We start from the raw sequence: 20,090 nt of genomic DNA on the forward strand, positions 1-20,090 counted from the left end.
TGTGAACCACAAGGTTGGCTGTTCAAACCCACCAGCTGCTCCTTGTAAATCCTATAGAGGTTGCTCTGAGGTTGGAACCAATTCCATGGCACTTAACAACAACAACAATGACAACCAAACTCCCAGAAACCCAGACCCCTTGCCATCCAATCCATTCTGACTGACAGCGTTCCTTAGGGGTTGTGTGATTATCAGTCCTTACAGGGCCAGGCAGGCTCAGTGTCCTCCTGTGGAATGACTGATGGCTTTGAACCGATGACCTGTGGTTAGCCACTCAGTGCCTAACTGACAGTGCCACCAGGGCTCTTGACAACAACACAATGACAGCAATTGTTAGAAATGGTCACAATTTCCCACCTCAATTATTTAATCAATTTTTTAAATGACCTGGGTAGGGGTACAAATAGTGAAGTGTTGCGGCACCTCTTGCTGAGTTGGCAGTGCAGACCCCATCAAGCCCTTTGGAAGACAGTTTGGTAATTTGGGGATTTATCTCAAGGTGGTGCTCTAAATGAAGAGTGAGAACAACCAACCAGAAAGAGGAAGACCCCTAGCCAGTGGTGGTTCCACGGCACCTCTTTGGAGTATGAAGCAGCCAGTGGAAATGACCATTGAGCAGTGCGGGGAAGGGCCACAGCAAGCTGGGAAACGTATATGACGTGAAAGTTGGTGCATCACTGGTTACTCTGAACCAGGACTAGAGGGATGGATGGTAGATGCATATATTTTTGGTGGTGGTGGGGAATGTGTCAGGAATCCAGGGGGACATGGTGGCTTCATTTTGAAAACTTTCACGTGAGTTGCAGTTTATAAATGTGTCCAAGAGGCACATTCCCAGGACAGGGCTGAGGAAGGCAGCTCCATGTGGCTTGTTTAGCTTTTCAACAGGTGGCCCTCCTAGAATCCTTTTGATGTTTGTTATTGTTAAGTGCCTTGAGTAGGTTCTGTACTGTAGAGTGTTTCCAAGGAGTGGCTGGTGAGTGTGAACTACCGCTCATCTTGCAGTTAGTAGTCCAGTGCTTATCTGACAGCACCAACTAGTGCTCTTAGTTTTATTTTTTTATTGTATAGTTATTTTGTTAGGTTCTGACTCATGGTTCAGACTCATAGTGACCCTGTGTTGGGTTTCCAAGGAGGGGCTGGTGGATTTCAGTTGCCACCTTTTCAGTTATCATTCTAATTCTTATCTTACAGCGCCACACCAGGAATCCTTCTTAGGGATACATGTTTTAAAAAAATGGTTGTAGGAGAGAAATACAGCAAAGTATGCACCAGTCCACCAATTTCTACCTGCAAATTCAGTGACATTGATGACATTCTGAAGTGGCACAGCTCTTCACACCCTCACTCCCTCCCCCATAAACTCACTGCCCCCTCAGCTTCCTATCTGACCTTCCAAGTTGCTGTTGTCAATTTGAGCCCATAGAGATAGCTCTTAAGGAGTCCTAGTGGTGACCTCAGGGTCAGCAATTCGAATCTACCAACCACTCCACAGGAGAAGGGTGAGGCTTTCTGGTCCTGTAAAAGATCCACAGCCTTGGAAACCCTGTACAGGGTTTCTGTTAAGTCTGAACCGACTCTACAGCACATATTAGCAGCAGCAGCAGTTGATAGTTCTTTGAAACGGCACAGTACTCTTACTACTTAAGCTAAACAGTTGTTAGTTTTTTTAAGGAGACTTGATGGGATATTTTTGTTTAAGTTTTAAAGATTGTCTCAGGGTACTGCTAGTCTCGGGGTTCTTGCAAACCCCTATGTTGTTAAGTATGGTCGAGTCAGTTCTGACTTACAGCGACCTGTAAATCCAAGGAGCGGCTGGTGAGTTTGAACTGCTGACCTTGTGGTGTAGTGCTTAATCCCACTGCGCCACACCAGAACTCCTCCAGCCCCTATTGGCTCCAGAAAATTTAGAGTGCGAATTTAAAATTCTGCTCTGCGTCCTCTCCCCTCCTCGTTTGATCAGGATCCTGCTAACTGTTTGATCATACTCTTTATTTAATGTTTAAAAGCACTCGTCAGTGATAGCTGAACCTGCCTTGAGAGGTGAGCAGTAGCCTGCCTGCCTCTGCCTCACCTTGAGAGGTGAGCAGTAGCCTGCCTGCCTCTGCTTCCCCACCAGTGGCTGTGGGGAACCCAGGAGCCTGCTTACCTAACATGGGTGGAAACAAACTCAGCCGAGCCCTGTGGTCCCTGAATTGTTGAATGTGGATGTTCTTATCCAGCATGGGGGCTGCTTTAGAAGCAATCCGTTTGTTTATTGTGACCTCTGTGGCCCTCCCCACCAGTCTAACCCATATATTGATCTTGGCACTACTGCTGGTCCACGTCATTCCTGCATACTTGCTGAAACCAAATAGCTGTGTCCTTGGCCCAGCAAGGCAGGCCCAGCCTTGTCTAATGAGAAGTTGTGCTTGCAGGGAGGCTCTGAGGCTGCGCATGGGATCTCCTCACAGGCTGCCCTGAGGGGGTGCAGTGTGTGCCCTCCCACCATCCCACAGCCCAGGGCTGGATACTACTGTGATGCTTATGGTCCTGAGCATTGATTGGCCCAGAACCGAGCACCTGGTTCCGTAGCCTGAAGGAGCCCTGTGCTTGGCCAGGGAACCAACTCCCAGACTGGTTCACTTCAGCCGGAACCAAGTCTATCTGTTGGTTGTGCAGGGGGTTGGTGCTACTCGAATGCCAGGGGAATTGAGTTAGGACGGAAGTCGTCTGCCATCACTGGTGGGTTTCTTGCTGGTGGCGGTACAAGAGGAGGGAGGGAGTATCACGTGTGACAGGCTTGTCGAGCGTGTGGTGGGAGCACATGCTGCCCCGGCTTCTCTGCCAAATAACACACACAAGAATCCACCTCTGCTTCCATGTCACTTCTAGACATTTATTGCCCAGCTCCAGGGCTAGCCTGATTCTCTGAGGGACTGGGCACATGCCTGTTGGGAAGAACCCAGACACAGATCTGGGTGAGAATTGACAGCCTTGCTTCATGGTATGCTGGGCAGCTCTGGACAAGTGACTTGCCCTCTCTGAGCCAGTTTCTTCATTTATAAGTTGGGGATAGTGAAAACTATTTTCTAGGAGACTGATGGCTTAATAAAGTGGTGACTTAGCTGAGCTGATGTTTGTAGGCAGGTACGGGGGTGTTGTCTTCATTGGACCAGATCAGTGGGACTCTTCACTTTTGAGGGGGGTTGGGCTTCAAGTGACGTCCTATGGAATGATGGGAGGTTGTCTTACTATCCTTGATGAATTAGGGATCTACAAAAAGGTTTTGAGCCAGCAGCCTGGAGAGCCTGTGCTGAGTGGGCAGGTGTTGGGGCATCTAGTTTCTGGTGTGGGGGGTTGGGGTTTGGGGAGGCGGGCGGCAGGGGGTCAGCTGGATGGCAGGGAGGTGGAGGACAGTAGGCATGGACTCACATGGAGTGCAGCCTTGATCTGTGTGATTGGACCGGCCAGAGTGGAAGCGAGGACGGCCGAGACTCTCTGACCGGGCCCTGGGCACTGTCATTTGCTAGATCCACATGAAAGATGGCTGGCTGAGGTGGTTGGCAGCCTTGGCCTGACTTCTCAGGGGGTGGTCCTACAAGGGCTGGATGGTGCCCCCAGGCCTCCATCCCAGGAGGACTTGTGGGTTGGTTTGTGTTGGGAGTGCAAACCCAGCCACCAGTCGGGGGAGCTGGTGAGGCTGTGCCCTCTTGGACACGCCCTCCCTCCTGCCTGGAGGAGCCAGCAGATTTCCTGGAAAACAGCCCCTCAGACTTGATCTGGAAACCATTTAATGAACCCGATAAGGCCTGGGCGGCCCCTTCTTGGACCGATTAGACTTTGCCTTTTGTTATTTAACTCCCAGCCTCCTGTCTGCTTGGCATGCGAGTCCCAGTTGGAATCTGGAAGCCTGGATGGCACTGATTTTGGAGCTGGGCTTCTGGGGTGGGGAGCTGTGGGGAACCAACCATCTTGCCTTGTGAGCTGAGACGTGAGTGGACTGCTGGTCACAGCGGGGTCTTCGACCAGGGTTTCAATGCCCTGCTTTCCTACACTCAAAGCCACAACCCTTTCAGAGCAGCCTCTCAAGCAGCAAAGGCCAGGGCACCAGGAGTCCGGCCGGTTCCTCTTCTCAAGACTAGTCCCTTAGCCCCAGGGACAGGTTCCTCATTTATACAATGGGGTACTGAATACACACCTCACCTGCCTCACAGAGTTGTTGTGCGAAGATCTTTCTAGTAGCGATATGTGTCTGAAAACATTTCAGAAACCATAAAGCCATGCAGACGTAAGGGATTGTTATTTCACGATCATTATTTCATAAATGAGTTTTGGAAAAAGGAAAAAAAAAAAAGTCAGTACACACGTGCTTAAGGGTTCCTGGCCCGTAAAATGTGCCAGGACTGCCCTCCCTCCCACTCGGGATGTTTCCCGGAGCCTGACTTCTTGTCTTCTTGCCTTATTTCTGGTGGCAAAGAAAACATTTTGGTGGTTTATTTTCTTCTCTTGTCTTAGTTAGCTCCATGGAATAAGAAAATGTGGGTAAAACTGGAAACTTCGACCATCCTTGACTGTAGTTGGCTGTGTTTTGTTAATTAGAAACCTGGGCTCTGGTAGCATAGTGGTTACGAATCGTGCTGTGAACCTTAAGGTCAGTGGTTTGAAACTACCAGCCGCTCCGCGGGAGAAAGATGAGGCTTTCTACTCCCGTAAAGATCTACACCCTCGGAAACCCTGTACAGGGTCTCTATGGGTTGGAACCGGCTCGACGGCACTTAACAACAACAACAACATTTATTGAAAGCCCTGCTAACTGGGCTGGGTTCACTTTTCTGACTTATGAGGGTTTAAAATGACATCTGCCTTCTAGACTTGAATTCGGTTTGTCATTTGGCAATTTGGCATCATATTTTCGTTCGATTGTGTATTGATCCTAGGGTATATATACCCAGGGTTGCTTACCCAATAAAGCAAGGAAAGCACAGGTTTTCTTGTTAGTGAACAGTTCCACGTGGTTTTCACCACCTCACACAGGTTACTAAGTAAGCACAAGCCAGCCTCTGCTTACCTTGCTCACTGGGTCCTTGTGTCCCTGTCAAGAACTGTGGATTTGAAAAGAGGCTCTGATTCTGTAGGGAGGGGGTGTGCTGGGGTTGGGAGAGAGACAGACGCCAGCCAGACCTAAAAGCAGAATCTTTGCTCTGCTGAAAAAATGTGAAATTGTTCACTACAGATTACTAAGTATGCACAAGTAAACCCATGCTTGTGGGAGAAAGATGAGGCTTTCTGCTTCCACGAAGATTTGGAAACCCTTGGAAACCCTATGCAGGGTTGCTATGAGTTGGAACCGACTCGCCAGTACTTAACAACAACAACAGCAACATACCCGTGCTTACCTTGCTTATTAGGGAATCTAACCCTGAGTATACTTTACCATTGGTGGTGATGGTGGAGTGTCATAGACTTGGTTCCAACCCTTAGTGACCCTGTACAGGGTTTCCAAGGCCGTAAATCTTTATGAGAACAGAAAGCCTCATTTTTCTCCTGTGGAACAGCTGGTAGTTCCAAACTGCTGAACTTGAGGTTGGTTATCAGCCCAACCCACAACCACTACGCTACAAGAGCTCCTTACCTTTACTTTCTTAAAAATAAAATCCCAAGTAGTAGCTTAATTTTTCAGTAATGCACATCTTTCTCCCAAAAGTTGGGGGTAGGCACAATCAGATAGCTTGTTCAGCTTGGTTATATTGACTTGGACACTGTGACATCGTAGAGATCGGAGGTGTCAGCACTTTCTGTGTGGCTACTGTAGTTCTGCCTAACGTCTGTGTCCTTCTCTTCCTCCCCAGGTCCTGGCTGTGAGTCACCATGGCGCAGCAAGCTGCCGATAAGTATCTCTATGTGGATAAAAACTTCATCAACAACCCGCTGGCCCAGGCCGACTGGGCTGCCAAGAAGCTGGTATGGGTGCCTTCTGACAAAAATGGTTTTGAGCCTGCCAGCCTCAAGGAGGAGGTGGGCGAGGAGGTCATTGTGGAGCTGGTGGAGAACGGGAAGAAGGTGAAGGTGAACAAGGATGACGTCCAGAAGATGAATCCACCCAAGTTCTCCAAGGTGGAGGACATGGCGGAGCTCACGTGCCTCAACGAAGCCTCAGTTCTACACAACCTTAAGGAGCGTTACTACTCAGGGCTCATCTATGTAAGTGATCCCCATCCCAGACTGCTGGGCCCCAGCTTTCTAGTGGGTAACATCCTTGAACTTTGACTCTTTGAAGCCCTTGGTGTGGAATCTTCTGCATAGTATTACATTTGTTCCCTGCATAGCCCCAGATGCTTGATATCCTGAAACCTATGAGAATTGGAACATGACAACACTGCTTTGTATTTATGAATCTCACGAGTTTTTCACGTTTGACAGGGTACAATCTTTTTTTTTAATTAAAGCTTTTATTGTGAATTGAGTGATAGTTTACATGGGAGAACATCAGCTTTATACTCATCCTATAGTATTTCATTTTATTGCAATGATCTCAGTTCCCTCTATGCATCACCATTCAACAGTATTTGCTTCTATTCCCTCTTTTTTTTTTTTTGGATGCACACAAAACACTCAGGAATATATAATCATTTAAACAACCAAAGGGTACATTCTGCAAGCCTGCCTCCTGGCCGCCAGCACACAGCCTTTCTCTTTCCATGAGTCTAGAGTCCTCAGCTGCTCTATCTCACCTTGTCATCACCTCTGCCTCATCTGTGGTGTTGCTGCTTCTCTGGATAGGGTCCCACAGTCCACTTATGCTTTTTTCCTTTGATGGTCCTAGAGTCTTCTGATAGGGTGCAATCTTGCCACTTTTTGTCTCACCCCTTGTAGTGGAAAGATTGGGGTTCCCGGTCTCTGACAGGTTTCCACCTTACAAAGATCCTGGCTTTCACAGGTCTTACTATACCTAGTGAGCAGGAAGGAAGCCTGTTGTAAACCCAATGTAAGGGAGACAGGCATGTCTGTGTGGTGGGATACCCACCAGCTGGCCTTGGTCCTCACCTGGAATCTTGGTTGAACTAGGACGGTTCAGGCCAGGGTGGCAGTTTCCTTCTCAAGTAGAGGATGCCGTTTTCCACTTTCTCACCTCGTCCCTCTTGTACCACCTGGTCCCCATTCATCACTTTGTCTCATCCCCTTCTGGTATCTCAGCATCTTGTTCTTCAGTGACACATGGCTTACAGCCCTGGGAAGTGTGATTTGAACAGAGGATGTCCCACAATTTAATGCTGGTTGGGTCCATGCGGGTTGGGAAGCAGGAAGTGTGTTTAGAGCTCAGAGAACAGCATGTGCAAAGACCAGGAGGTGTCTAGTCCCTTTCCCCTAGTCAGCCTGCACTTGCAGAAAGACAGGAAATGACCAATTCACCCTTCCCCTGCTGAAAGGCTCCAAGCTCTTAGGCCCTGGGAAGTGCTGTCTACTGCTGACCTCTCATTCTTCCCCTCAGTTCAGAGGTATTTCTGCGCCTGTCCCCACGAGAAAGAAATACCTGGTTTTAAATATTCCTAAGATAGCTATTTATTGAAATAAGCTCCTCTTCCACCTTGGACTTCTTGATCTTGGGGCTGGATAAACAGTTCTTAAAATCGTTTTTCGAGCGGAAGACAAAAAATAACAACAAAAACCCTTGTGATAATTGCAGTCCTCTCATTTTACAGATGAGGAGGGTCCAGTCTCAGGCCTAGGGTTGCTTATGATCCCTGTGTCAGTGTAAGGAGGAACTGGGCTCATCCATCCTGTTTCGGGAACAGTGAGCGCCTCTCAAAGGGCCTGCCATTCGTTCAGTTACAGCTTCACAGTGACCTGTGAAGGGCATGGGGCACTCACCTTATCCTAGGGGACAGGTATTTCTGAGGGCCCTGTACTCTGCTCAAGCCCTCTGTCGAACCACATGCCATTTTGTATTGCCCAGAAGTCCTTACTGGGCCAGATAGTGCGTGAGGACTGCATTCTGTGTTGACTACTGAATCAATCTGCGATAACGAGGTCCTCGTTTTCCTGCCATTAGCCTAAGACCCATCAACAAGTAACTAGATGGAGCAGTCTGTCCGGACAGTGAGTGACTAAGACTTCCAACATGGCAAGTGGGAAGAACTAAGGCTCAGAGACAGCAAGGCGTTGGCCGAGTGTCACACAGCAAGGTGATAAGCAGGGCGAGACTGGAACTCAGGTTTCTTGATTCCTGGGCCAGTCCCTTTCTCTCAGTTTCTTGATGGAGAATACTGTGTAGGACCCAAAGTGAAACCGCCATCCCCAGCGCATTAACCGCCGAAGTACAGAATGGGAGACTTGCAGCACAAAGAAGTATGTCTGCCGGCAGGGCAGGGCTGGGGTGGGTGGGCCTCATGGCTGCCTTTATAGCTCACCTTGGACCCACTCTATGGTGTCGCTAAGCCAGGGTGGTCTTGGCTCAGGGACGCAGAAGAATTCAGGGCCTAGGAGTTGACACCTCCGAGGCCTGCCTGGAGTCCCCAGCTCTGCCCCTTCGTGCCCATGGACAGGGTCGGGTGGAGCCTCAGCCCCCCAGCCCCCTTACTTTACCTTGCATGGGGTCTGTCACAGGGCCTTCCCCTTCCACAGTGTGGTTCCTGGCACTTGCTGCCTCTCTCCTGTGGAGGCGGGAAGTGGACGTCTTACTGCCCTTTCCCGAGTTGTCCCTGCACTCTCTCTCCAGAGCTGCGTGGCTGGAAGCAGCAGTTCCAGCTTTGGCTTGTTTGCTGTAATCTCCTGTGTCAGTCTGTCCTGCCTCCAGCCAGCTCCTTCTCAGCAGCTTCTTTGGGGAAGTGGATGGTCTCTGAATGGTCCTCATGGACCCTTAAAGCTGGAGAAGGCCATCTCGCTCTTTGTACTGTTTATAAACCCTCAGTTTCCCGGTTGCCTTCCCAGCTCATAATGACCCCCATTGTGCTCCGTAGGGTTTCCAGTGGGTTGGGTTTTGGGAAGGAGATTGTCAGGCCTTTCCTCTGAGGCACCTCTGGGTGGACTCTACCTTCCAACAGTTAGCTGTGCATTAGTCGTTTGCATCATCCAGGGCTTCTCTTTACATACAGAGGCTCCAATTTGCCACCTGGGATCCTTGGTGTGCAATGGCTGGCTGGTGTGGTGGGCAGTGTGACGGATTCTGTGCAGCAGCTGTTCTGGGTTGGGACGAGGGGACGCCCTTTCACAAAGAGCCTCTGTGGCTCTCAAATGGAGCAACAACTCCCTGGTGGGTGCGTGGGAGCAGAGCCACTGGCTGCGTGTCTGGGTCGCCAAGAGCATCCTGTGGAGCCTAGACGGGCTGCGACACTGATTCTACAGGGCTTTGTGCGATCCAAGAACCTTGAACCCCATGTAGAGTCCGAGGGAACATCTGCCCACTCAGCTGTTAGAGAGACTTGTCCCAAACCTTTGTCTCCTCCATAGTCACTGTCAGCTGTTCCAAAACATCTGGCTCCAGGTCCCTTCATAAATGTGTAGCCCTGTGTCCTTTGCCTCTATGGGGCTGGATTTCCTAGAGTGTGGGCTCTGTCGCATGCCAGGAACAAAGCTTGGTTGTTTCTGAGCTTCTGGGGTGACCTCGCTGCCCCCTTGCCTCTGTCTTGTCCTCAGTTGACTTCACATGGAGGAAAACCCAAAAGAGCTGTCTGCTCTGCACTCGTTTTCCTGTGATGCCTGAGCCTGCATATTGGCAATGCTGTATTTGGACCTCTTTGCTTCGGAGCTTTCCTGGTCCTTGTTAAAAAGAGGTGTTGGAGGGAAAACAAATGGCTAATTATCCCCAGGAATAAAGGACATCAAGGGCCCCTGTGTTCCCACCTCTAAACAGAAGAGGCAGCCAGACATGTTTGTTCATTTCTGAGCTCAGCAGACCAGTGTAGAGGTATGGGGGCTTTCAAGAGTTCTGCTTTCGGTGTGACTTCTGCTTTTAAATTCTGTGGCTACTGCCTGGGAACAGCCCGTCTTCCTGACTGGTTCCGGTGTGACCTGGCCTATGGGTCCCTCCAGAAGACCCATCCTTAGAGAGTAGGGTTAGAAGAGACTGGGTTGGCACCAGGGTGCAGACCCTCAGGTTATTGCAGATTAGGTATTTGTTGTAATAGAGAAAACAGTTAACAGTGCATGGGTAAAGCAAGTTACTGGATTCCTGGTGACCCCATGTGTGTTAGAGTAGAACTCTGCTCCATCTGGTTTTCAGTGGCTGATTTTCCAAAAATTGATCACCAGGTCTTTGTTCTGAGGTGTACCTCTGAATGGACTCAAACCTCCAACCTTCTGGTTAGCAGCTAAGTAGTTAACTTGTTTGCACTCCCTAGGGACAGCAGTGAGGAAAACAGAAGCCTGCTGAGCTCTGAGAACTGGCCTCCATGAACAAGGGGGTCTGTCTGGAGTTGGGGTTAGGAGGCCTAGGTCTGGCCCTGGCAGCTCTGCCAGTCCCTGCCTTGTGACCTGTAGCTGTCACTTCAGACAGTGAGGATAGCAGGTGTGTGTGGGTCGTGGGCCTGTGGCACGCTTTCCTGAGAAGAGTGCCTGGCTTCTCTAGGTACTTGGAGCTGGAGCAGTAGCCGGGGGTCTCTCCCAGCTATTAACATTCTGTCATTTGTTTTCATTAGGGGAGAGGAATCTTGGGAAAACAACAGAAAACGAAACGCAGGGCAATTATTAGAAAAAGAACCAGTAGCCACAAGTCAATGTTGATTTGCCTCTGTATTATTGTTTGTTGTTAAATGCCATCGAATCAGTTCCGACTCATAGTGACCCTGTATAGGGTTTCCAAGGAGTGGCTGTTGAGCTGCAACTGCTGACCTTGCGGTCCGTCCAGCACATTAACCCACAGCGCCATGGGCTGTTGCATTTGAAAAATGCTCTCCTGGTCTCCTCAGAAGGACCACTGGTGGCTCAGTGTTAAGTGCCTGGTGGTTCGAATTTGCCAGCTGCTCTGCAGGAGAACGATGTGCCATTCTGTTTCTGCAAAGATTGTTGTTAGGTTCTGTTGAGTTGGTTTCAACTCATAGCCATCTTACGAACAACAGAATGAAAGTCTGTCCCGTCCTGTGCCATCTTCATAATTTGTTTTTATGTTGGAGCCTGCTGTTGCTGCCACTGTGCCAGTCCATCTCGTTGAGAGTCTTCCTCTTTTTTTGCTGACTCTCCAAGGAGCTCTGGTAGCATAGTGGTTACGAATCGGGCTGCGAACCTTAAGGTCAGCGGTTCAAAACTACCAGCCGCTCCACGGGAGAAACATGAGGCTTTCTACTCCCGTAAAGATTTACACCCTCGGAAACCCTGTACAGGGTCGCTATGGGTCGGAACCGACTCGATGGCACTTAACAACAACAACTCCACTTTACAAAGCATGATGCCCTTCTCCAGGGCCTGGTCCTTCCCAACAATGTAGCGTGCTCGAGAGACAAAGTTTCACCATCTTCACTTACAAGTAGCAATCCCATCGTATTTCTTCCCAAACAGATTTCTTTGTTTTCCTGGTAGCCCTGTTCAGTATTCTTCTCCAGCATCATCATTCAAATGTACTGATTCTTCTTCGGTCTTTCTTTTTCATTGTCTAGCTTTGGCATGCATATGAGGCCTGAGATAGACATATTTTACACCTTAAACTGACACGTCAACACTCTTAACACTTCAAGGAGGTCTTTTGCACTAGGTTTGCCCAGTGTAATAGGTTTGATCTCTTGACTGTTGCTTCTATGAGCGTTGATGTGGGTTCAAGTACAATGAAATCTTTGACAACTTCAATCTTTTCTCTGTTTTTCATGATGTTTTGGTTTCTTTACATTGAGATGCAATCTGTATTGAAGGCTGTAATTTTTTATCTTCACCAGTTAAGTACTTCAAATCCTGTTTGCTTCCAGCAAGTGAGATTGTGTCATCTGCATATCACAGGTTGTTAATGAGTCGTCCTTTGATCCTGATGCTACATTCTTTTTTCATATAATCCAGTTTCTCGGATTATTTGCTCAGCATACAGATTGTTGAAGATACAACCCTGACACACATCTTTCCTGATTTTTAATCCAGTCAGCATCCTCTGATGCCACATTTTTCTTCACATAGTCCAACTTCTCAGATTACTTGCTCTGCATAAAGATTAAATAAGTATGTTGAAAGGCTACAACCCTGGCGCACACCTTTTCTGATGTTAATCTACACAACACTCCCCTGTCTGTTCTAATGACTGCTTCTTGTTCTAGGTACAGGTTCCTCAGGAGCACAGTGAAGTATTCTGGAATTTCCATGCTTTCCAGTGTAATACATAAATTATTATTATCCACACAGTCAAATGGCTTTGCATAGTCAGTAAAGCACAAATCAACATCTCTCTGGTATTCTTTGCTTTCAGCCAAGATCCGTCTGATGTTAGTAATGATATCCAAGATTATAGCCTTGGAAACCCCGTGGGGCACTTCTACTCTGTTCTACGAGGTTTCTAGGGGTTGGCAGTGGATTGGCCTCCTCAGCGACTTTTCATGGCTAGCTGGATGCTGTGTCAAGCACTTTACCATCCGCTCAGTGACTCACACACTTGCCTGTCCCATAGATTTAAAGAATGGAGGGAGAGAGAGGCTAAGAAACTTGCCTTGACTGGGATTTGAACCCAGAGTGTCTTGACTCCAGGCTCTGGTTTTAACCTGGTCAGGTCAGACGTTGGGTATTGGGTGCCTTTGGGTCCTTCTTATGAAGGATTAATTGGGTGCCCTCCAGAGAAGAGTCTTGGAGAAGGCAGCTTACAGTGATTCTTACATGTTTGAGAGCTTTGCATGTGAGTATTTCTCGAAGATTCCAGAGAGGGAGACTTCTATCAGTGCAAGCATGGTCTCGGCTTGGCAGTTGAGGTGCATCCTCCTCTGTAGAGTAATTTGTGTTTCAGCACAGTTTGCTGTGCCGCAGCTGGGCCTTTTTCTCTTTGTTCCTCTCATGATGGTTGAAACACAACTTTCATTGTTCTCGGACACCCCTATTGTAACTGGACTGGTACTGTACTCAAAGCCTGCCCTGAGTCTTGTCTGAGATTCACCCTCATGGACACACATGCTGACTGGCCATGCAACTGAGAGAGGGCCTGAGTGAAAAGGACAGAGAAAATGCTGGAGCAACCCCGTACCTGCAGCAGGTCTGCTGGAGCAGGACCACAGAATGCGAGGGTCCCAGCTAGACCTCCCTGCTCAGGCTGACTCGAGGGCCTCTGAAACAGCAGGTACTTTGTCAACAAGATTGCACACTGTTGAGAATCTGACTTCTAACGCCTCTTCTATTTGCCATTCTTTTCTTTAGACCTACTCAGGCCTGTTCTGTGTGGTCATCAATCCGTATAAGAACCTGCCCATCTACTCTGAAGAGATTGTGGATATGTACAAGGGCAAGAAGAGGCATGAGATGCCGCCCCACATCTACGCCATCACAGATACTGCTTATAGGAGTATGATGCAAGGTGCGTGCAAGGGGTGGGCAGAGGCTCAACAAACGCCTCATCACCTGCTTCTGTGGCCCCCGTGGCCCCTCTGTGGGGGCTCACTCACATGCAGAGTCCTATTGCCCTGGTGGCTGGATCAGCCCTGAGGGCACTGGTGGTGAGGTGGTGCCCCATGGATCATGTATGAGAACTAAGGCCAATGGCTATCCAGAGGATATGTTTATGTGTTGACCGATGGTTCTAGAAACTTAAAAAAAAATCTATTTCCCAACAATTGCTCCTGTTCCTCCATTTTTTATTAGTTTTTTTCACTTCTCCCTCTCTTGCTCCTTCCTCATCGTCTAGAAACGGGCTTGGGGTTTTAGGAAAGATACCACCTCTCCTGGATTCCGCACCCATCCCTGCTGCATCTCGGCTCACTCTGTTCCATCACAGCGAAGCATTCTGGAGAAATCTGGGCTCTGCGCTGTCCGCCGCCTCCCTATCGGCTCCTCTCTGCCCTGGCCCGGCCCACCGCTTCTTCAGATGGTCTGGCAGAACTCACCCAGGACTTCCTTGTTGCACGTTTGTGCTCCAGAGTGTTCCTCTTACTTCACCTTTGCGCAGCATTGAGCAATCTTGACCACTCCCCTTTGAAACTCTTTCCTTTCTGGGGCCCTGTCTCAGGTTCCCCAAATCTGTCTTCCCCATCTACTTGACTCTCCCTGGCCCTGCCTGTTGGTGTACTTCATGGCCTCTTTCTCAGCCCTCTGGTTCTGTCTGGGAATTCCTCCGATGTTCTTTGTCCCTTTCTAGGACTTGCTGAGGGTTGGTAGTTGCTATTGAGTGGATGGCATGCCAACTTGTGGAGCCCTCATGTGGGCAGAGTAGAACTGCTCCATGGGGTTCTCTAGCCTGTGACCTTTCACAAGAAGATGGCAAGGTCTGTCTCCCTGCCTCCTGAGGTGCCTCTGGGCACGTTTGGGCCACCAATCTTTTAGCTCTGCTCAGCCAGTTGCCTAACCTGGGAACCCCTCGAGTATTCCTCATTCTCTTGTGTCACTTCACCCTTACTTGCAGACACCGGATGGCTGCCTTTCCTCTACCCCCGTAGGCTGGAAGCCTGGGCCATCTTCTGCTCTTCTCTGCATTCTCCAAGTCAGCCAGCACTTGCTATAGCTTTTCTGTCTTTTGATATTTCTGATCCCCGTCTCCCTCTCTCTCATCCCACAACCTTATTTCTAGTCTCCACAGTTTTTGTTTTTAAGCCAGCACTATTGCTCTGGCCTCTTAACCTTCACTCTCATAGAATAGCCCCCATCCTCTGTCCCCCTGCCATCAAAGGGTCATTTTTCTAGAATGCAAATCTGATCAAACCCCGATTTGAAATCTAGAAAAATCTTGAAAAATGTTCCTCGTTGTCCCCAAGATAACACTCTAGCAGCAAAAAAGGTCTTTTATACTTGTCTTCCTGCTGACTGCTCCCACTTCAGGCCACATTTACATCACTCTAGCAGGCCATTCTGCTTCAAACTGCCATGCCTGCTTACCTGCTCCATCTGCCTGCAGTGCCTGCAAATCCATACCTTTTTTTTTCTCTCCTCTAAAGACTAATTAATGCCTGTTGTCTGCAGCTGGGCCAGATTCCCATCAGAGCTTTAGTGGTCCTGTATTTGATTTTGGTATTCCCATGTTTGTTTTAGTCTACTAGACAGGGGCTGGGCCCATGTTGCCTTGATCTTCTCAGAGGTTAGCCAGGAACCTGGCGAATGGTCTGCATTTAATGTGCTTCTAACCCACACCCAACTTCCAGGCAGGACCATGCTCTTGTATCTTGGCTTGATAGTGGTTTTTCATGGCCTACCCCACATGCATCCATTTTGCATTAAACTTTGTAGTCCATCTAGGTTTATCCTAGGCAGTAATAGTAATGAAGATCAAAGAGCACAGCCTTCGAAATGGATTACATCTCAGTGTCAAGAAAACAAAAATCCTCACCACTGGACCAATAAACAACATTCTTATCACTGGAGAAAAGATTGAAGTTGTCAAGGACTTCATTCTTCTTGGATCAACTATCAACACTTGCGGAAGCAGCAGTCAAGAGATCAGACGACGTATTGCACTGGGCAAATCTGCTGCACAGGAACTTTTTAAAGTATTGAAGAGCAGAGATGTCAGCTTGAGGACTAAGGTGCGCCTGACCCAGGCCATTGTGTTTTCAATAGCCTCGTATGGATGCGAAAGCTGGACAGTGAATAAGGAAGATCGTAGAAGAATTGATGCCTTTGAGTTGTGGCGTTGGAGGAGAATACTGAAAGTGCCATGGACTGCCAAAAGAACCAATAGATCTGTTTTGGAAGAAGTGCAGCCAGAGTGCTCCTTGGAGGCCAGGATGGCTAAGCTTTGTCTCTCCTACTTTGGACATATTGTCCGGAGGAAACAATCGTTGGAGAAGGATGTCATGCTGGGTAGGGTGGAGCGTCAGAGAAAAAGAGGAAGACCCCCAATGAGATGGATTGGCCAGGTGGCATCATTGATGGACTCAAGGGTGGTAGCGGTAGTGATGTTGGCCCAGGATCGGACATTGTTTCGTTCTGCTGTGCATGGGGTCGCTATGAGTCGGTTCTGACTCGATGGCACCTGACAACAACAACAACAATAGTAATGAATCTTGTTGTGGTAACAGTTTTATCCTTGTTTAGCAGTTTAAAATGGAAATAGCATGTGGGTCTTCCCCATACCATCTGCATATGCTGCGGAGAAGGTACTTCATTGTCAAGCTTGAGGACGTGGGTACCATGTAAATAATGTGCCCACACGTGTAACCACACATAGCTTGTTTAAGGGAAATAGTACACAAGGGGGTTGCGTACTTGGCAAAACCAAAAACCCAAACAGAATCCACCATATAATGTACTATTATTTGTGTAAAAATATGGTATGTAGGATGCACAAGCCGGACCTAATCAGCTTATGTTAACGTCTGTCAAAATTCCCTTTTGTTTTAAAGTAGGAAATCTATTTCATAGTGCTAATAGCTAGAGTAGTCTGGTGGAAGAACATTCTGGAAGATTCCAGAGGAGTCTATGTCTGTGTCTCTAGAGGTTATGAGTCATTTTTCTCCTGGCTCTCGGTTGGCCTAGTACAAGAAGTGTACCCTGGACTATTCCTGAAATCTGAACTACTGGGTAAGGGCACGTTCCCACACTTGGATCTGGGATTGGAACAGTTTTCTAGCAAGCGCTTTTTTTCCCCAAGAAAGTAGACTTTCTTCACTGTTAGCTGTGCCATTATGACAAGACTAATGTAATGACAAAAAGCAGGGCACCGCAGGCATCGTCCTTGGAATTAAACTTACAGCTTTCTTCTTTTTTCAGACAACCCACAAGACTCCTTTCCAAAGAGATTTGTCCATAATTTCAACAACAAAAATGGGGTGGGGGCAGGGGAAACGTCCAACACCAGCTCCACAGGCTGGGGCTCTCCACTGGGGATCGTGGAGCAGAACCAATTGTGCAGAGCTGGAGGCTTTCCTTGTCTGTTGACCAGGCAAGAGTCTTGGCCAGAACAGCAAGGCCTGGAATGGAACCGAGGACAGCTGCCCATTCTGAGCGCACGTTAGGTGGATGTTCTCCTCTTTCGGAGACCGGAGTTCCCCATTTGCAGGCATGGGAAATCTCAAAGCGTTGGCACTTGCTTTTCAGCAGCCTGTGTAGGTTAGCACTCAGGTCCATGTGCTTTCTATAGCTCAATCCAAGAGTCTCACATCACCTCGGGTGTCTCGCTTTGGACTTGTTGTAGCTCTTTAGGTCCACATGGACCAACTGATGATGTTTGTGAGCTATTGAGAAGTTCCTTCTTGTACACGGTTGCCCTGGAAAGCAATCAGTAGCAAGCTTGGCTTGGGAGCAAGGAAGACATTGATAAGGGATGTTGCCCATCTTTGAGCAAGATGGCTCATCAGTAGAGAGTTCCCATGAGGCGGCTTGGGTTCTTGCCCTCAGCCTGGGACTGCCAGTGGTGCCCGTGGTCTGCCGGCTGTTAAACATCAACTCTCTGTGTTGTAGAGACGTCTCAGCACAGAATGCCGACTTGCTTTGGGGGAAACTGGTTTACTCTCTCACTCACATTTTACAAGGCCCAGCCAGGCTGTTCCTTTTCTGGAACGTCTTTTCTTTAAACAAGAACTAGAAAAAGATTTCCTTCCTGAGTGGCCTGTGGCTTATGTCATACCACCATTGATTTCCCCAGAGAAGGGTGGTTGGCAACTTTGTCTAAGAGCTCATAGGACATGAGCTCTTTAACCCTTGGTCTTCCTTCTCTGAATGCCCTGCTTTGCTGGACAGTTCTGATTTCTGCGTGTTGTCCTAGAGTTAACTATCCTCTATCACTTTCAAAAGTTTCCCAGTTGAGATGCTGAATTATGTGATCACTCTGCATGTGTATCTGACTAAGCCAGTGTTTCTCAAACTTGCCATTTTGGACGTTAAAACATAAGCCAAATCCATTGTTGAGTCGATTCTGATGCTTGGCAACCTTATGACTCTTGACATTGGGGATGTGATGATCCCTTGTGGTCGGGGCTTGTCCTCCATTCACAAGACACCAGTAGTACCCTCACGTTTCATTTGTAACAACCACCATTGTCTCCAGACCCTGTCATATGTTCCCCGGGGGACAACATTATCCGTAGCTGGGAACCATTGGATAAAGCATTGTAGGTTAATTTTATTTTGCTGTCCACCCTCAGTGCTCAGTACTGGAGCACTGTGTTGCCAGAGATTTGAGATTCCGTGCCAGGAAATGCTGGGATAGATTAGTGGTGTCTGCCACAGGTTTGGGATGGGGTGTGGCAATCTCTGGTATCCCTGGATTAGGTCAAGGCGATATGAGATAAGTGCCAGGATACCGAGAGGTTTGGTACGCTTTCCTGGCCCTGGAGGCCCTGGCAGTCCAGGTGGAGAGACAAGACATGTTTGTAGACAGATCTGTGGCTGTAGCTACATAGCAGGACACATTTTACTCACACCTGGTGCCAACACGACTGGAACAGATGGCAGGTGTCGGGAGTTAGAGGAGGGTGTGGCCGCCAGGCCTGGGGTGGTCAGAATTTTGCAGAAAGGCTGGCTGGGACTTGCAATATGTGGCGACGGCGTAGCCCAAACGTGCCCAGCGCAGTTCAGTTTGCTGTTTAAATTCTCAGTGTTGGGTTTAATTAAAGTTGTGGTGACATGGTCTGCTCACCCTCCCAACCCTCGCTTTCCTGTCTGCTCCATTTGGCGTCACTGCCACGAATGGTCTTCCTGCCATGGGGCTGGGATCCAGTAAAGACATGGGAAGAGGCTTTGGGCTGTGTGTAGTCAGGAGGCTGCCTGGCAGGTGAGCCTCTTGTGTACTGACCTTTGTCAGGCAGACAGCAGGGCACCAGGCTCAGATGCAAGGAGCTACCAGGGGAATTCAGGCCAAAGGGACTCGGGGACTCGGGGAAGGCCCCTGGCTTCCTCTAGGATAGAGGTGTCTGTGTGTTTAGAGCAGAACCTGCGAGTTGAAGAATCTGACGTGAGTCCAGCTAGCTCCTCAGCAGGAGTGGGGAGTAAAAAACCCCTCTTCCATGTTGATTAGTTAGAATGCCAGGTTTTGTAGTTGTTCAGTAACTTTATGGTATTTTAATGAGCTCCCAGCATTTCTAGAGGAGCAGAGGGCAGGGTCTGCTTTCATTCCAGGCAACTAATCCAAGAACCATTTAACCCTTTGCTCTGTGCTCTTCCCTCACCCGCCTCTGCTGCTCGGCTGAAGCCTCAGGAGAAGTGGGTGACTGTGAGTCATTGCTCAAAAGCCCCCCAGTGAGTTTTCCCACTCTGCTGGGAGGTCCACTTACCTTTCTGGGTAAACATTTCGGGGTCTGAGCATGGGTCCTGTGAAATTCACAGGTAAAGGGCACATGTGTCCCAGGACACACAGGGACACCTGGTACTTAGCCCACCCTGGGGGCATGGTCCATAGGATGCGTCTTCTCTCGTTTTCCCTAGCTGATGGAACATTAGGCTGTCTTAAACATTTGCTGTTTCAACAGACTTCCTTTGTACAGTCCAGTGACATTCATTATGTACACCTTGTTCAACCATGACCTTAAATGTCCCTTCAATGTCCCCTTCAGGCTACTTAGTTTCAATGATCTGTTTAATTGTGGGGGACCGTATATACATACCACAGATACATGCCACATACAACTCACACACGTCATATAGACACACCATAGCATACCATATACATATGCCATATATACCACACATGCCATACATACCTACACCATATATACCCAGCATATATACACACATATACATACCATACACATGCCACACATACACATACCATATAGACACGCCATATAGACACACCACACACACGCTATATATACATACCATATAGACACGTCCTATAGACACACCAACCACATACATGTGCCACATGCATATACCATATACACATGCCATACACACATACCATATATACACACCACATACATACATAGACACCACACATGCCATACACACATACCATATATATGCCATATATAAACATGCACCACACACATACCACACATATGTGCCACACACACCTGTCATACACACATACCATAGATACATGCTATATACACATGTCATCTCAGCTGTTC

At 48.4% G+C, this 20,090-nt stretch overlaps 1 protein-coding gene across 1 annotated transcript in view; it reads left to right on the top strand.

Moving 5' to 3' along the window:
• The window catches only part of MYH9 (myosin, heavy chain 9, non-muscle), a 99,668-nt gene that overhangs the window by 33,118 nt on the left and 46,460 nt on the right, over nucleotides 1-20,090 (top strand). The window contains exons 2-3 of the mRNA XM_006865226.1: nucleotides 5,832-6,183; nucleotides 13,294-13,450. Coding sequence (XP_006865288.1) covers nucleotides 5,851-6,183; nucleotides 13,294-13,450 — 490 coding nt within the window. The 5' untranslated portion in view covers nucleotides 5,832-5,850. The remainder of the gene's footprint in view (nucleotides 1-5,831; nucleotides 6,184-13,293; nucleotides 13,451-20,090) is intronic.

This window comes from Chrysochloris asiatica, unplaced genomic scaffold (genome assembly GCF_000296735.1).
Source record: "Chrysochloris asiatica unplaced genomic scaffold, ChrAsi1.0 scaffold00076, whole genome shotgun sequence".
Taxonomy (NCBI): Eukaryota; Metazoa; Chordata; class Mammalia; order Afrosoricida; family Chrysochloridae; genus Chrysochloris; species Chrysochloris asiatica.